The sequence below is a fragment of the Gymnoscopelus microlampas genome (genome assembly GCF_963454915.1).
Source record: "Gymnoscopelus microlampas genome assembly, chromosome: 9".
NCBI classification, from domain to species: domain Eukaryota; kingdom Metazoa; phylum Chordata; class Actinopteri; order Myctophiformes; family Myctophidae; genus Gymnoscopelus; species Gymnoscopelus microlampas.
In genome coordinates, this window is record NC_139946.1 from 13,714,157 (window position 1) to 13,727,104 (window position 12,948).

The following is a 12,948-nucleotide window of genomic DNA, read 5'->3' on the forward strand; positions in this document are numbered from 1 at the left end:
CATTTGCCTCTGAGATGTAATGGAGTAGAAGTAAAAGTACTGAAAATGGGTAATACTCCAGTAAAGTAAAAAATACCTCAAAACTGTACTTAAGTACAGTACTTGAGTAAATGTACTTAGTTACTTTACCCCACTGGGATAGTACAGAGAGACAGGAACCTGACGGTACAGAAGGGAAAATAGGTGCAACACATGGCTCCGTCTGGAATCTAACCGCGGACGTTTACCAAACATATGGTCAGCGCACTAATCAATCGCCCACTGGGGCGCACCAAGCCTCAGAACTTTTTAATAGTTTGAGCAGACTGTACGTGTCTCTCTTAGCAGTCACCGGAGCACAAAACCCTCCAGGATCTTGTTGATTCTCCTCCTCCATAATATTTTATGGATGAGAGTAGCTCGACGAGACAAAAGAGTTGATCTCATTTTTCCAGACAGGCCTGTCTAAAGGTATAAACATTTACCACTAGCACGAAGCACAGCGGCATTACACAACCGTGGCCCACAGAAGTAAACACTGGCACAAGATTAATTTAGGAAAATATTTAAAACCAATTGCAGGCTTTTTCCTAGAAAGTACGTAATCAAGTAACAATCTGTGCAACCATTAATCGTAGCAGAGAATTCCAACGAGCCGTGCTCCGGTGTTCCATGTCCGGTTTTACCTCTCACGACACGCACATTCTCCAAATGCATGTAGAGAGGAAGTTACTGTTGCTTTTCAAAGAAATTACAATCCATTTCTGCCCAAACAGCGATAAAAGGGATTTAAGTGGAAAATTACCACATTGGAATTTATTTCTCCTCTGTAGTGATTTGTTCTTTTCCCAGTAGGGTCATGAACATGAAGAGGGAAGAAACGAGGAAAAGCCGGCTTGAGTGCCATGGTCATTCTACCAATATTGATACCTCTGCATAATACTTCAAATCCTTCGTTTAATAATTTAATCCCAAATACCCCATCCAGCACAGTGGCCCCATTAAAGCTGCTCTATTTCATTACCATTTTTTCTCTTTATCTAGGACATGCATAATCTTTCAACCGCTTTTTTTTTTGGTGTGTGTGTGTGTGTGTGTGTGTGTGTGTGTGTGTGTGTGTGTGTGTGTGTGTGTGTGTGTGTGTGTGTGTGTGTGTGTGTGTGTGTGTGTGTGTGTGTGTGCAAGTACAGTGTCTCACTTGTGTGTAATAGAAGCACTTTCACAAGCACACATCACACAGAAAGGCTGACAGAGAGGGAGAGAGAGAGAGAGAGAGAGAGAGAGAGAGAGGGGGATAGTGAGAGTGAAAATGAGAGCAAAACCAAAAAAGAAAGGATGAAAGCAAAAGATACAGAGACTGGGGAGATGGAGGGGGGGATCAGAGAGAGAGAGAGAGAGAGAGAGAGATAGAGAGAGACAGACAGAGAGAGAGAGCCATAGTAACCATAACGAGCGATAAAGACATTAGGAATTTCAGAGCATATTAACCCATTAAGACCTATGAGGCCGATTCTACAAAGTGTCTTCGAAATACGAAATCTTCTGAAAAACGTACAGGTACGGTGCTGTATCAGTGGTGCTCAAACTTTTTCCGCGGACCCCCATCTCAAACTGCTCTGTTCCAGGAACCCCCAGAAGTAAAGATTTGAGTTAAAAATGCTTTAAAAATTATATATCTGTATTCAAGGATTTGCAAAAAATACAAATATATTTTTGAAAAATTGTGACACACACACTCATATATATATAGCTAAAATCTAAAGGGACACAGATGCTTTCCCGGTCGTAACGGGTTAAACTATCCATTTGCATGCTAAGCATACAGCCCCCAGCAGGACAGGGTCATTCCTTTTTTTTTGTGGCGGTCGTTGATTCAACATGGCGAGAAATTCCACACAATCCCCCTTTCATCACCACCCAGCCGTTCTCCTCTCTCTCCACATCTTAATTAGTGTCTAAAGACGCCTGCACGTCATCATCGATCGTTTCGAAGGCAATTTGCTACCGAGAGGCTCATTTATACTCTGTGTCCAAAAGGTTGTGTTGTACAACCAAAGTGATCCGTTTTCCAACTGGAAAAAAAAGTGTTTTTTTTTTTAGACAAAATGACAGCGACGTTGGAACAAAGCAACAGGGCCATACTGTATATGCTTATACCGAGGTGTGGATGGGGTCTAGGGAGCTCCGCAACCCCCCCCCCCCACCCCCCACACCATCCCGACCACCAGTGGTGGGAAAAGTACTCAAATGTTTTACTTAAGTGAAAGTATCAATACTGCAATGTAGTATTCCGTTGCAAGTAAAAGTCCGGAATTCAAATTTTTTCTTGAGTAAAAGTACAAAAGTATTGGAATCAAAATGTGCTTAAAGAACCAAAAGTAAAAGTACTAAAATGTCTGAAAAAAGCAGATCTCCAAGCTCACAACGTTGTGAGCTTGTAGATCTGCTATTTTCAAATAGCCTAGGTATGAAATAGGTCTAAACTGGTTAATGTATGTTTTATAACATAATAATTTATATCTGCAAAGTAACTAGTAACTAAGTTTTCAAATAATTGTAGTGGAGCAAAAGTACAATATTTGCTTCTGAGATGTAGTGGAGTAGAAGTAAAAGTATAGATAATTGGAACTACTCCAGTAAAGTAAAAGTACCTCAAAATTGTACTTATAAGCACAGCACTTGAGTAAATGTACTTAGTCACTTTGCACCACTGATCCCGACCCCCCAGCCACCACCACGCCCCCCCCCCCCCCCCCCCAAAAAAAAACCCTCCCTGATTTCAGCCGCTAAATTATCTCTTAATGACTCTGTTTATAGGAAATTACCTGCCTAATAAAATCAATCTGGCGCCGCGGAAATTGACAAATGAACTGGGTCTGTGTAAACATCGCCGGGGTGGACGTAGCGCGGATATGACTAATGCTCTGGTAATCAACACTGAAGGTAGTCGGCATTGATTGGACGTTGCAGTGAACATCGTCTCTTGTCGGGTGGAAACCTCGTATGTCCGAAACCGTTACTAATTCAGGATTCAAATTCAAAAATAGACAAAAGTATCAGATATTCAATGGATCTGCTACTTTAGTGTGACGCTGCAGTTTGATCAAGTAGGGCGTTCATTTACGAAAAAAACACAAAAAGTTAAAATACGGAGATAAGAGGTTTCTGTCCCGACAGCAACGATATACAACATAATCTATTCAGGGATGGATATTTGACCTGCTCGCCAGCGTACTGACAGGCATTTTTCTGTCTAGTCCGCCGTCTTCTTCAGTCGCATCTACTCGTCTGAATGGAGTAATGGTAATGGCAGTGGCTTGTCCACAAAGGCGTTTTTGTTTTTTCCTGAGCGCATGCTTTCAATGGGAGCGTCACGTATTTATTTCACGCCGTGCTGGAAACAACAGCGGCGTGACGCGGCGAGGCGCTGAGCGTCTACTTTGCACGTGCATTCACGCGTGGCACACATATGTTCAAATTATGTTCTAATATTTTCTAATAGTTTCAACTCTGGGTGCTTGGAAGCGTCTTCAGACCTGGAACGCATCTGTGTCACTTTAGATTTCTTTGGCTATTCAAAAACAGCAGATATACAGCGGCTGTAGATCTGCTATTTTTGAAAAATCTAGAAAAAATAAATTTGAGATTTTTTTCAAAAAGCTGTCTCAGGTCTTAAAGGGTTAAGAGAGTGCCTTGAATTTTCAGCTGGGAAAAAAAATGCTTAGGTGGACACGCGGCCGTTGTTGGTATATTCAAAAGGTTTCCTCCCCTTGCATACATTATGTTTATCAGAGAAATTATGTGCAATGCTGCCACTGTATTAGGCTGCATACTGTACAATTAAAGTAGTTAAAGTGTTATCACCTTGAATATGACATTAGTGATATCCATTGCCATTATGCTACAGAAGTGTAGACCCCTATAGTGCTCGCATTATGATAAACAGCCAATTGCATATAACACTGTGCTTTTGTCAGTGATACTGTAACATTATGCTGGTACCATACGTCAAGTGTTGTGCACTGAATGGTCTACATTACAATGTAGCCATTTGTCATAATTATAGAGATACTTTGGCTTGGAAACACTAGCGCATGCACACTGAGACGCGCGTGTGCGCGTGCAACCACACACACACACACACACACACACACACACACACACACACACACACGCACATACAGTCTGCACTCTGCTCTCTTCACTTTTGTGTCTACTTATTCCACTGTCCCGTGAAATCCTATAGCCCTCGGTTTCTAATTATGCTAATCGAATGCCTACTGCCTGACATTTATTCATACATTATTAATAGCAGAAACAATAGAATCTCTAGTTGGATATACTGACTTCTTGACTTCTCATCTTCTCTCTCTCTCTCTCTCTCTCTCTCTTTCTCTCACTCACTCTCTGTCTCTCTGCTCCCCCCCCACCATTCATCTCATTATTCTACTCTCATCTCTCGCTCCATCTTTCTCGCCCCTCTCTGACCTCCTTTCTTCCTCTGGATGATGACTGCCTCTATCCTCCTCTTCACCTCCTGTAATTGTGTGGTTTGGGTGTCGAGCCATTATTCTGACGTCAACGAGGGGGGAATTTGAGAAATGTCCCATAAAGATAATGTGTCCTGATAAGGCTGTGTGCCCATGGCTCCATTAAACAGATGGGCTTCAACAATAGCTGTTTGTAGCCATGGTGCTTCCTTCAGGGGGAATGGGACACAAGACAGGGACAGAGATGTGCGTAGTGTGACACGCAAACAGACAAGAGGAAACACGCTGCTGTTCAATTTTACTGTGTAAATACTGTGGTGTTCTCTGGATACTGAAAGAGCGTGGAAGTGTGTGCATTTGCATTGTGCCATGCAGTGCATCCGTAACCACAGTCAAATTGCTCCCTTCTTTTTATTTTGCATGACGAAATCCAAAACCTCGGAGTATTCAAATATGACAAGTTGCAATTGCACACGGGTTACAAAAAACGCCGCTACGGTGATTAATTGATGTTTGCAGTGGCAGAGATTGAAGGCATGCCCCACTTGCTTTTTGGGAGAAAATTACTCAGTACTGCATTCACTATTAATTCAAAAAGGGAATCAAGGCAGAGGTGACGACGAGTGCTTATAAATTATGTTTGTCATATTTCTGGGGGATATAAATTATACCTCCACGCTTGGCTGTTAGCGGGAGAAGCTAGATAATCACAGGCGAGAGGCGAGGCAGAGTAGCGCATTACAAGAAGTGCTCAGTGGTTGGTTACCCTCCGAAAACCACTATCACAGTCATAGCGTTTGGAAGTAGCAATCTGTCTGTCATGTGCGCTGTGAGGGCTTATGGGTAAAGTCAATAGCGATTCACAGTGCTTTTTCTTCTCCAAAGTGCTGCTGTTATTTTCCTAGATGGATTGAGTGGCCTAACTTCATTTGCGTATCGTTTGTATTTTTCACGAGCATCACTTCCACCAGAGTTGCTCCGCGCCGAAAAATATACCTGTGGTTTATCTGCCAGAGATGTGATTTGTGTTGACGACGGCAAGCGTTTAATTTAAGTTTAACAGCCACTCCACTGTACTCCACTCTCTGCCGTTCTCTCCCTTAACCTTTCCTCATCGCCTCTCTCTCTTTCTGCACCTAATACTGTATGTCAAACGTCTGGAGTGTTATCGAGTGTGTGTGTGTGTGTGTGTGTGTGTGTGTGTGTGTGTGTGTGTATGTGTGTGTGTGTGTGTGTGTGTGTGTGTGTGTGTGTGTGTGTGTGTGTGTGTGTGTGTGTGTGTGTGTGTGTGTGTGTGTGTGTGTGTGTGTGTTTACAGTTTAGGCATTAAATTTAGCAGACATTTAGCATTTAGCTCTTAATCCAGAGCGACTTACACTAAGCAAGTGTGTGTGCGTGCGGATGCGGGCTTGTGTGTGTGTGTGTGTGTGTGTGTGTGTGTGTGTGTGTGTTTCTGTGTGTTTGTTTGTTTGTTTGTTTGTTTGACTGTCATTCTAGGCTTAATCTAGCTGAACGCGCTCACTCTCTCCTCTCCTTTTCTGTCCCCTTATTTTTTTGTTTGTGTTTTTTTTTTATCTCTGCAGAGCCTGCGTTCTGTTGCCATGGCGACCGGAGTCCCTCCCCCTTTCTTCCTGCTGTGCTGGTTGCTCCATTTGGCCGGTTCTTCGTTCCCTGAAGAACCAGGGCCCCTCAACTTCATCCCCACTGAAGGTACTACTGGCCCCCTTTTTCACTCCCATCTCCACTCTCCATCTCTCCCCCTCTTATCTGTTTCCCTCACTCTACACCACAGTGCTATCTATCTTTATCACTCCCTCCCTCATGCTCTCTCTCTCTCCGTTTTTCTCTTGCTCTTAGTTTCTCTCTCTCTCTCCCAGTGTCTCTCTCTCTCTCCGTTTTTCTCTTGCTCTTAGTTTCTCTCTCTCTCTCCCAGTGTCTCTCTCTCTCTCCGTTTCTCTCTCTCATTTGCTCTCTCTCACTGTCACTCAGTTTCTCTCTTTGTCTCAATATCTCTTTTTCTCACGTTATCTCACAAATAGCAGATCTACAAGCTCATAGCGCGGCACTCGGTGCCACGCTATGAGCTTGTAGATCTGCTATTTTTGAATAGCCAAAGAAATCTAAAATGACAAAGATCTGTTTCTCTCACTCCACACTACAGTGCCATCTATCTTTATCACTCCCTCCCTCATACTCTCTCTCTCCGTTTTTCTCTCGCTCTTAGTATCTCTCTCTCTCTTCCAGTGTCTCTCTCTCTCCGTTTCTCTCTCTCTCATTATCTCTTTCTCTCTCTCACTGTCACTCAGTTTTCTCTCTTTGTCTCAATATCTCTCTCTCTCTCTTTTTCTGTCAGTTTCTGTCAGTTTCTCTCTCTAGCAATCCGCTTGCCACGGGGTGTGATAATTGAGGTATGAAGGTCAGGCCGAGGGTGTTAGAACGGGGTCAAGGTGCCCGGGGGGTCGCTGCGTGGGCTGTGGAGGTCAGACGGGCTCTCACCTTCCATAGCGTGTGAGTCAAAAGGTCAAGGGGTCAGCAGGAGTCACGGCCAAGGAATGAGCCTGGCTCGGGTCAGCGCTCTGACACATTCGCCATGTTCCCACACACAGAGGCAAACGTGCTGTACACACACACACACACACACACACACACACACACACACACCTTCAGTACACACACGTGCACGCACGCACGCACTCAGACACTCAGACATTGTGTCTGCACGTCAGCTTGGCAGCCTCCGGCGGCAGAGCTGAACCTCGATTGATCACAAAGCTCGATAATATTGACCAATGGCATCCCCCGGCTGAGTAGTACGGACCCTTCTCAACATATCAGCATTGTATAGGCTGTGTGAGTGCACCGCTCTGCCAGGACACTGAGCTCTTAAGCAAACAGGGGCTTCGCTGGACACAGCGTGGCTCTTCAAAGGGCTTCACTTTGCCTTATGGGAGCGCGGCAGGTATAGGGCGAGACGTAGCAGTCTGCAACCTCTGTCTGGGTGGCAGATAAAGAGAGGATAGCCAAGGTACTGGGGAAGGGAAGATGGGAGATTGGCAAGAGTGAAGATCAAAGCTGGGAGGATGAGAAAGGAGGAGGATAAGGCAGAAGGAAAGGGGCAACGTGTTGTGAGCTTGTAGATCGGCTATTTTCAAATAGCCTATAGGTAATAAAATAGGGCTAAAGTGGTTGGAGAGTGGGACTGACGGAAGGAGAAAGAAAGGAAAGAAGAGAGAACGAAGGAAGAAAGGAAAGAAGGAAATGTGAGAGGAATTAAGGGAGGGAGGGAGGAAAGATGAGAGGAAGGAGGGCGAAACGAAAGAGAGACGTTAAGTAAGGGGGTGAATGATGGAAATGAATTGAATTAATGAGCAGAGTGTCAGAATTACAAGAACAGATAGATAAGGGTCAGCAACAACTCAGAGGAATATAGAGGAGAAGTGATGGACAGAACAAAGAGAAGATAAGAACACTGGAGGTAGAGAGTTCGCTCGTTCACGTCCGTCAACGTCTACGACAGACATGTGGCATCCCATGATGCAGCTGATATTATTTATTCCATCTAATGGTCTTTCTCTCTGTCGCTCCCTTGCTTTGTATGTCCCTCGCCCTCTCTCTCCCTCCCCCCCCACTCTCTGTTACTCTCTCTCTCTCTCTCTCTCTCTCTCTCTCTCTCTCTCTCTCTCTCTCTCTCTCTCTCTCTCATATCCATATCTCAGTCTCTGGTTGACTGCTGCTCTAGTATACATGATGAAAGGAAGATGAAACTCTCTCACCCATCTCTCTTTAGTATTCATCTCTCTGTCTTGGTCTCTGTGCGGAATCCAGTGCTGATCCAGTCTCTCTCTCTCTCTCTCTCTCTCTCTCTCTCTCTCTCTCTCTCTCTCTCTCTGTATGTCTCTCGCTCTTTCTCTGGCTGGCAGTGGTCAGAAGGTATCCAGTGTTTCTGGGTCGACCCCATCGAACATGGCTGAGACAGGAACCTCTCCGCATTCAGAGGATCCTACAAGTCAATCGGACACTCTACATTGGGGCCAGGTAAAAAAAAAGATAATGTATGTACAATGTATGAACAATGTATGTCTTGTAATATCAGGGCAATGATAAACTAGGCTTGTTCTGGCTCATACCTATGTGATCATCTCTCTCTCTCTCTCTCTCTCTCTCTCTCTCTCTCTCTCTCTCTCTCTCTCTCTCTCTCTCTCTCGCGCACGCACGCACGCACGCACGCACGCACGCACGCACGCACGCACGCACGCACGCACGCACGCACGCACGCACACATATGAATATTCACACAAGCCTGTTTATTGAGTGTACAACCGTTTCTGTCCTTAATGTGTGCCTGTGTTCATCCCCTGGAACTACATTAGTTGCCAGGCAACATTATCGGCTGGCCTTGGGCCTCCTCTACAAGGAGCTGTGTGAACGTCCAGTGAATCATCACACTGCATAGTGTAGGTAGCAAAGCTACACTTATACACGAGTTGAGCAAATGTCTCCCGGTATCAGCGCTGAGGGCACTAGCTCCCTGGATAGATAGAGACAGATAGATACCTTTATTGATCCCGCAGGGGAATTTCAGTCGCCCGGAGGCAGCACAGCAGTTAAGAGTTACAGAGTTACAGGTGGTATTGTCGCATACAGCAATACAAAGGCAAGAAAAAAACAATAAGAAGCACCGTAAATACACTACAGCATTGATTCTCAAAGTGGGGTCTGGGGACCCCCAGGGGTCCTTGAGGGAGTTCCAGGGGGTCCCCAGCTAAATGATGGATAGTTAGGAACCAAATGGACACTTATGGGTCTGTAACTCTGAGAGTGTACAGATGGAACCAAATGGACCCTAACGGGTCCATTTGGTTCCATTTGTACACTCTCAGAGTTAAATGAACATTGATTTTACAATATCAATTTGGGTCCCAGTGATAGAAATGTCATTAAATGGGGGTCCGTAGCCCTAATGCATGTCAAACTGGGGGTCCTTGAAATTAAACTGGTTGAGAATCACTGCTAGAGCCGAAAAAATCTTCTTATTATGGGGGTCCCTGAGGCATATCTTTTCAAATGGGGTTCCGCGGGCTAATAAGTGTCAATTTGGGGGTCCTTGACATGAAAAAGTTTGAGAACCACTGCACTACAGTATACAATAGTATACAGTACACACACCTATACTACTATCCTGCACTATGCAGAAAAACAACAACACAAGGTTACAGTGTCCTCACCGTATCCCGCCCCAAAACAAATAAAGTGTCCATTACAATCAGTGCAATGCGGATCAAATAAAGAGTGCATTTCAATCAGTGCAATGCAAGAGAAAAGTGACTGTGTTCACAGTGCAATCAGTGCAATAACCATACCCTAGTCCCATTTATTTAATTTCATGTATTCCATTCATGGTTTATTCATTGATTTACTTTTTTTTTTTTTACTTTTTTTCTTTTACATAATCCAAATGAAAAGGAGCAGGAAGAAGATAGATCTTATTATAAACGCCCCTAGCAGCGCAAAATGTGTAGGATGAATAGAAAGGAGGTTCTTTTTCATTTCTACATTGGCTTTTTTACTCACTTTCAACCTGGCATCACAATGTTGTCATTATACAGTAGGTGGACATTTTCTAAATCTTTTCAAATAAATAATAAAATAAATACAAAATAATTCAAATAGCCGATCTACTGCTCACCGTGCTTTTAGATTGGCTATTTTAGCTATTTTCACGCAAAAATACCGTTGAAGAATTGTGCACAGTAAAACCCTTCCAATAGCAATCATTACAGTGATTCCCCTTGGATGCTGGACATTTTGTGTGATTGGATACTTTTATAAATACACATTAACATGAATCCAACCTAGTATTAGCAAAGATAATGCGTGATAAACAAACAAACAAACGCTGATGATAGTGTTGTCAAAACTAATCTGTGAAGCCATCAGAGCCGGCAGCATCACTTGGAGACAACCCATATGCACTTAAAAGTCAAACCTGTGGAATACTTGCAAGCTTTCTCACATTTCTCAACAGTCAACAGACATTGATGAGATAATCAGCTAAATATGGTGAGCTAACATGGAACGCCTCTCCATCAAGTTGCATGGAAGGCTTTCTCAACAAGAAAACAAAAACGTTTAATATCCAACACATTTTTAAAGACCCCTGCCTAAGGGGTGTTTGGCCTGAAAAACGCCGATGACCCCTGACCCTCACCCACTACTTGCCGTCAGCCCTGGTGCTATCTGCGTGGGAGTAATTAAAGTGCGGGTGAATGTGCTGACCACAGATGGACAGTGTAGGCAGGATGGTCAGGAGGTCTCAGTTCAGCCTCGCCAGGGCTGCACTCCTGGGATACTGTACATTTTCAATCTTTAAGCGCCGTTCAGCAGCCAACCAGGCATAGGGTTGCCAACTAACCCGGCCAGGCGTCCCTTATTTCCAAGAAAAATTATGGACGCTCAGCTAAAGATACATTTTCACTGTATAAATACAGTTTTTGTATATTATAACCACTTGAGGTGTGCCCGCGGGCACGCCTCCATGCGCAAATAATGGAGTCGGCATAATGCTGAGCGGGTATAGCAGGCGCAGAATAGCGTTTAGGGACAGTGCCAGCTGCCTTATCCGTATTTCACGGGTAATGGGCAGAAATTCACGGGTAATGGGTACGGCTTTAGATTTGCCCAGAATAGAGCCGTTGGTGTCACACGTCTTGTAGTTTCCAAATAAGGGACGATTCCGTATTTCAAGGAACGGTTGGCAACGCTAACCAGGAAGGGTGCTCGAGTGGTAAAGTTTTGAGGTATTTGTACTTTACTTGAGAATTTCCAATTTCCAATAGGCCTACTTTTACTTCTACTCCACTACATCTCAGAGGCAAAAATTGTTATTTTACTCCACTACAATTATTTGAAAACTTACTAGATACTACTAGATACTTTGTAGATTTTTTTACTTAAGTAAAACATAATATGAGTACTTTTTCCACCACTGGTTGAACGGGAGGAGTAGAACGGAGGCGCTACACCGTCCCGGTTGCCTCCTGGCAGGTGGAGCCGGTAGGGTGCAACAGCAGTGGCAAAACACAGACATGTGTGGGGAGGTTTAATTCGGCATAATGACTGAATTGGGCCAAAAAAATGGGGGAAATAATTGGCTACTCAAAAAAAGAGAATAGACGGGGCTAACGCAAAACATATAGTCAAAGAATTATGATCCGCATGCGGGCTGAGGATTAGCTTAGCTGGAAACAACATGCTGGGAGCAGAGAGAAGTTCCACGTGCACATGTGGTGCTGGTTATGTGTCGTTGACGGCAGTCCCACTGAATCCCCCTGACTTAAGGGGTTTCCAATAAGAGACCTCATATCGGCCCAGGAAATGACCAGGGCCATGTTGGCCCCTAGCTGGGTCTAACCCTTCCACTGAGGCCCGCCTAGTAAATATATCAAACCATGTCGTGTGGCTCCAGCCATTCTGTCTGCAGTGAGCTGGTCCAAACACACAAACACACAAACACACGCCGCGCATACAGACACACACCCATACTGATACACACACACGCACGAACGCACGCACGCACGCACGCACGCACGCACGCACGCACGCACGCACGCACACACACACACACACACACACACACACACACACACACACACACACACACACACACACACACACACACACACACACACACACACACACACACGCACGTGACGCACGGAGAGAGCTTGATAATAAAACCTGCCACCAGACAGCTACCACTAGTGCAGTCTGTAGATTGGCTATAAAATATAACCAGAAGCATGAAACAGTCTGACAGAAAAGCTCATTTCAATTTATAGCCTCAGCTAGTTCTGGTGAATGGGGAAAGGTAAACGCAATGTCGCAGCCAAACGGGCGATAACGAAAAATCTAGGCTGACAGTCAAGAGTGGAGAGAGAGGACATGATGGGAGAGAGAGAGAGAGAGAGAGAGAGAGAGAGAGAGAGAGAGAGAGAGAGAGAGAGAGAGAGAGAGAGAGAGAGAGAGAGAGAGAGAGAGAGAGAGAGAGAGAGAGAGAGAGAGAGAGAGAGAGAGAGAGAGAGAGAGAGAGAGAGAGAGAGAGAGAGAGAGAGAGAGAGAGAGAGAGAGAGAGACGGGGGGGGGGGAGAGTGAGAGAGATAGTGTGATAGGCAGACAGAAATGGAGTGACAGTGCAAAAGATGGAATGAGAGAGAGAGAGAGAGATAGAGAGATAATCCCAAAGTGGAGGCCTACTGTACTGAATGTACTGTATATCTCTTGATAGGTGTCGGCTAATAGTGCTGTTTGCAGGTTTTCCTGGTAGAAACCGATCCGGGCGTGGAGAATGAGTCATGTGGTGGCAGAGTGTGTTTCTGTGTCACGCAGCCACGCTGTGTGTATGTGTGTGTGTAATGTGTATTTGTGTGTGTGTGTGTCAGTGCACGGTACTGTATATGTACATATGTGTGCACATGTGCAT

General features: G+C 44.7%; 1 protein-coding gene across 3 annotated transcripts in view; it reads left to right on the forward strand.

Moving 5' to 3' along the window:
• The window catches only part of sema6bb (sema domain, transmembrane domain (TM), and cytoplasmic domain, (semaphorin) 6Bb), a 183,649-nt gene that overhangs the window by 70,566 nt on the left and 100,135 nt on the right, over nt 1–12,948 (forward strand). For all 3 annotated transcript variants that reach the window (XM_084065609.1, XM_084065608.1, XM_084065610.1), the window contains exons 2-3: nt 6,053–6,179; nt 8,390–8,504. In XM_084065609.1, coding sequence (XP_083921735.1) covers nt 6,071–6,179; nt 8,390–8,504 — 224 coding nt within the window. In that variant the 5' untranslated portion in view covers nt 6,053–6,070. The remainder of the gene's footprint in view (nt 1–6,052; nt 6,180–8,389; nt 8,505–12,948) is intronic.